At 48.7% G+C, this 5096-nt stretch overlaps 1 protein-coding gene across 1 annotated transcript; it reads left to right on the top strand.

The window, feature by feature from the left end:
• The first annotated feature begins 3716 nt into the window (after window positions 1-3716).
• On the top strand, window positions 3717-4844 carry LOC123440060 (Werner Syndrome-like exonuclease). Its single transcript, XM_045116651.1, has one exon. The coding sequence runs from the start codon at window positions 3865-3867 to the stop codon at window positions 4456-4458; it is 594 nt and encodes a 197-aa protein (XP_044972586.1). The 5' UTR covers window positions 3717-3864; the 3' UTR covers window positions 4459-4844.
• The last annotated feature ends 252 nt before the right edge of the window (window positions 4845-5096 follow it).

Raw genomic sequence — 5096 nt, 5'->3', positions numbered from 1 at the left:
GTAAGCATTGTCCATTGCGTGTTTGTGTACTAACCCATGGTCTTTGTGAGACTCCTATGTGGGGTTAGGTGTGTTTCCATTGGGCTTGCGTCAAAAGGAAGATCTCATACAACCCATGAAGGATGACGTCAAGTGGTGATCGTCATCAAGATTGTGGTGTGCAAGTTCAAGTGGATCAGCACGAATATATCATTGAAACTATTGTCAATGATCATGTGCTAACAAGGACAAGATCAAGATAAGCATTCCTGAGCACTACATGCTTGATTCTTGTGGATGTTCACATGGTGGATAGGACAAGATCAAGATAAGCATTCTTGAGCACTACATGCTTGATCCTTGTGGATGTTCACACATGGTGGACAAATGAAGATAAATACATAAGCTAGGCTTTCCGCATTGTGTATGGGAAAGCTACTTGAAGACTTCATCATGTCTTGCTTTCAACTTGAGCCAAGAAGGAACAACAACATCAAGCTCAGGTGAAAGGGCTAACTCAAAGGTATCAGTTCCTTTGACGTTAGTTGTGCGGAGTGATGATCAGCGAATAAAAGTATACACTCAAGTATGGATCATCAGTACTCTTTTATGATTCTTGAGTCCTTAGGGATCCCACACTATTAAGAGGGGATCACAAGTTTTGCGATGAACTTGCTCAAACTACATCATCACTTTCTGCTCAGACCACATCTCCATTGTTTTGTTGTTATCTGAAAACAGAGCCAGTGCCTCGGACATCCGGCTTTCTCCGGACGTCCGAGGACCGGACGACTGACTAGTTCGGAAATCCGGAATCCTATACCAGAGAAATCAGAGCCATATAACTCGGACTTCCGGCTACCTCCGGACGTCCGAGGCCCAGATGTCCGGCCAAGTCGCGAAAATCCGGAAGCCTGCACGAGTAGAAGTTGAGTTCTATATCTCGGAAATCCGGCTCCCTCCGGACGACCGAGCGCTGGACGTCCGACACCCGTCGGAAATCCGGAACCTACCACCAGTAGAAGTTGAGTTCTATATCTCAGAAATCCGGCTCCCTCCGGACGACCGAGCGCCGGACGTCCGACACCCGTCGAAAATCTGGAACCTACCACCAGTAGAAGTTGAGCTGTATATCACGGACTTCCGGGCCACTCCGGACGTCCGTATGCTGATGAATTCAAATATGTTCAGGCACATCTACAGGCCTCGGACGACCGACCCCTGTCGGACGTCCGGCCGCTGATGAATTCAGAAGAGTTCCAGTCATGCCTAAAAGTCTCGGACGTCCGACCCCGGTCGGACGTCCGGCCCCTCACGGATGCCCGGACTTCCGACAACTGTCGGACGTCCGGACCCTGTGTGACTTAAAGTGTCCCCAACGGCTCTTTTTCTCTCCACACTATAAATACCCCCCTCCCACTTCGTGAGAGGGTGGCCCAACACAGCCTTATCCTCATAAGAACACATTTCCACCTCACACACATTTGCTCACTCCAAATCTTAGATCCCAAGAGCATTTGTGAGCCCCTTTGAGAGTTGTTCCAATCAAAAGATAGATCTTCCTCCTCTCCTTCTCTCAACCCAAGCTATTTGTGATTTGAGCAAGTTTTGAGCATTCCCTGTGATCTTGTTACTCTTGGAGGTTGGAGACTCCTAGGCGGTAGGAGTTCTTCGGAGAGGAATCAATCCGTGTGATTTCCCCCGGAAAAGTTTGTGAGGGTTTGGAAGCCACCTCAAAGGCTTACCACTAGTGGTTGAGAAACGCCTTCGTGGAGTTATCTCAAAGGGAGAATAGGGTGAGCCTTCGTGGCGTTGGTGTGCCTTCGTGGTAACATCCACCTCTCTAACGGTGACTAGCTTCCCTCCAAGGAAGTGAACATCGGGATACATCTTCGTCTCAGTGACCTTGGTTATCCTTAACCCTAACTCCTTACTTGTGGTTTACTTGTGTTATTTGAGCATACATACATTGCATATTGCTTGTGCTCATTATATTGTGTTGGCCATTTCTTGTACAAGATTAATCATTCAAGCATACCCTCTATATCCACACGTACATACTTGCAGCCCTTGATATATCGTGTGATATAGTGTGATCTAGTATCTTGTGTTATTTACCTACTTGTCGTGTGATATAGCTCAAGTAAGTTTGTGTAACTTACTTGTGCTTGTTAGTAACTGCATTGTGTCCATCTTGGTAGATCTTGTTGTTGATACACGTTGTAGTGCCTAGTGCATTTAGGATTTGTGCTTGACAAGTACCCTCTTAGTTTATTTACGCATTAGGTTCAAGCCAAATCCGAAGAAGTTTTTAAATAGCATATTCACCCCCCCTCTAGGCGTCATCGAGGTCTTTTCAGCAGTATGCAGGGCCACCATCATCATCAGCAAACTCATGAGGTAGCTCATTGAGATCAATACCAACCATTCTGCATTTTTGAAAAAGTCAGGGAATGGATCTTGATAGGTTTTTTTATCGCTTTTCATGCAAGGAAAAATGTTTAACTGACTACTAGCTTGTTCTTTTCTGTGATTCTTTTTGTACTACACAGAGATTTTACCAACACACAATCTGATACACATTTGTTTTTGCAGAAAACAAGGTACTAGACAGTAGGACAATATGCAATCTTAAAGGAGGTGTACAGGTCTGGAGTAGGAGATGCAAGGACAATATGCAAAGCCAGGGGTCCAAGAGGCAATTTTCTGCTAGTAGATCAGGTGGTAGGTATAGATCAGGTGGTAGGTACAATTCTATGAAGAAGCTCATGGAGATTTTGCTGGAAAACTTGTGTTACCTTTTCTGTTCTTCACACTGGGAGGGGGGCAAACTTGTTGCTGATCTGGGTGTTGTTCTTTTTTTGCACAGTTCCACTGTTTTTGCCAGACCAGAAACAGAAGTTGCAGTCTCTGGATACTGTTTTTGCCTATTTTTTTGTGTGTACTTGCTATCAAATTCTGTGGGCGGTGGATGTGCCCCTCCGCTAGGGCATGGCCTCCCCCGGCGGCGGCTGGGAGATGGGGAATAGAGATTAGCAAAGGGTGAGGGGAGGTAGGGGAGGGGGGATCTGCTGCGTGATCTGAAGGTGGGGCAAGGCGGAGGTGGGAGTAGAATATTCCTTTTTAGGAAGCACATGGGGCCCGACAGGAATTTACTATATCTGTCGACCGTCACATGCAACCGCACAGCGTGCGCGATGTAGTATCGTCCTAAACTTTTTTAAAACTATAGATGACATGGCATCTCTTTGTAGCGGGCAGCTGGCTACATTATTAACCATGCTCTTAGCCGCGGTCGGCGACCCAAACCAACCCCGCGTTGGAGTTGGCCTTAACCCGTGGTGGGACCGACCCTGCAGCCGGCAATCAGATGGGTCAAACATATCCTCTCACAGCTTGATTCCTACGCGTCCTGCCCAGTTCTCGCCAGTAGACGAGCTACAGTACTAAAAAGCACGAGCGCACAAAAAAACAAAAACAAATTATGACCACAAAGCCTGCCAGCGCTATTACCCAGAAAACCCCTCTTATTCTCCCGAAACTCGATACCCATCCTTTGTAAAGTAGCTTGGCCCTGCCTCCGGGTCCGCCGACCGGGGGTATGGCAAATTTGCTCCAAAAACACGATGACTTCTCGCTAGGATAGTTGCCCTTTTCTTTTGGAATTTCAAACTAATATGAGGGTTTATTCTGAAATTGTCTTTGAGATACATGTCGTGCTGGTCCATGCCCTCGCCCGCCCGCCCGCCCGCCGCCAATCCGCCATCGCCGTTCGAGTTTGTCTGTTCTCCCTTGCTCTGACCCCCTCTTGACCCTTGTCGTCTGCGGCCGGAAGGAGCGCCAGCCAGTCGCCCAGGCCAGCACCGAAGAGCGATCCATCATCCGATGGCCACCGACACGTTCGTCACCGACGTGGCCTTCGGGGCGGACGTGATCGTCACCACCGTGACCAACTCCGGCGCGGCCGTGGAGGTCTGGCTCCAGGAGATCCGGTCCGTCCTCGGCGACCTTGTCGTCGGGATCGACGTCGAGTGGCGCCCCAGCTACGGCCCCTCCCAGAACCCCGTCGCGCTCCTGCAGCTCTGCGTCGGCCGCCGCTGCCTCATCTTCCAGCTCCTCCACGCCGACTTCGTCCCCCAGGCTCTGTCGGGCTTCCTCGCCGACCCCAACCTCCGGTTTGTTGGCGTCGGCGTGCAGGAGGACGTCGAGCGCCTCAGCGACGACCACGCCCTCGAGGTCGCCAACGCGGTCGACCTGCGTGGCCTCGCGGCGGAGGGGATGCAAATGCCGGAGCTCCGCCAGGCCGGACTGCAGGCCGTGGCGCGCAACGTCATGGGCGCCAACCTTCAGAAGCCGCAGAGGGTGAGGATGGGCCCATGGGACGCCTACTGCCTCTCCTACGATCAGATCAAGTACGCCTGCATCGACGCTTTCGTCTCCTTCGAGGTTGGCCGGAAGCTGCTCACAGGCGACCTCTGAGTTGATGATTTCTGCGGCTGAGTCCTGGAAACTTTGCATTCTTATGTCTAGCTCGTACTATTGTGTTCAGATCTAGTTCTTGATCTTAGGCAAGGGTTTGGGAGCGATTCTCTTCTGGAAGAATTAGACATTGATGGTGATGAGGATTAACTTCAGAGCAGGGAAAAAATTGCGGCTACAACTAGGTGCCATGATCATCGAGCCTTTTGTGCTGATTTATGCATTTTTAGGGGACTATAACTATTTTTAATTTTGTGTTAATGTCAGCATTGCTTTCACTTATCACCGATGGGATGTCCAAACTTTCCTAGCATTTGGTATCCTAACTTGTTGCTCATACCACAATTTGTAATTGACGACAAGAGCATCAATCCTTTTGTGCTGATCGATACTGTTTTGCGTATTCTGCTCAACTATGTTTGTTTTGGTGGAGTGCCAACTATTTTTTGTTATGTGTTTTGATGGGATGTTTCAGATTTCCAATAGGTCATTTGCTCTAAAGTTTGACAACTATCAGTTCATAGAGTTTCGTAGATAGAATTTGGTATGTTTAGCATTTGGCATCATAATTTGATATCTGATGACCACTTATACCACATTGTCAATTACAGCTTTTTCGTGTTATTCATTTCATCATT

The sequence above is a fragment of the Hordeum vulgare genome, chromosome 3H, assembly GCF_904849725.1.
Source record: "Hordeum vulgare subsp. vulgare chromosome 3H, MorexV3_pseudomolecules_assembly, whole genome shotgun sequence".
Lineage (NCBI taxonomy): Eukaryota > Viridiplantae > Streptophyta > Magnoliopsida > Poales > Poaceae > Hordeum > Hordeum vulgare.
Note: the sequence above shows the minus strand (reverse complement) of the source record. Positions and strands in the feature narration are given on the sequence as shown.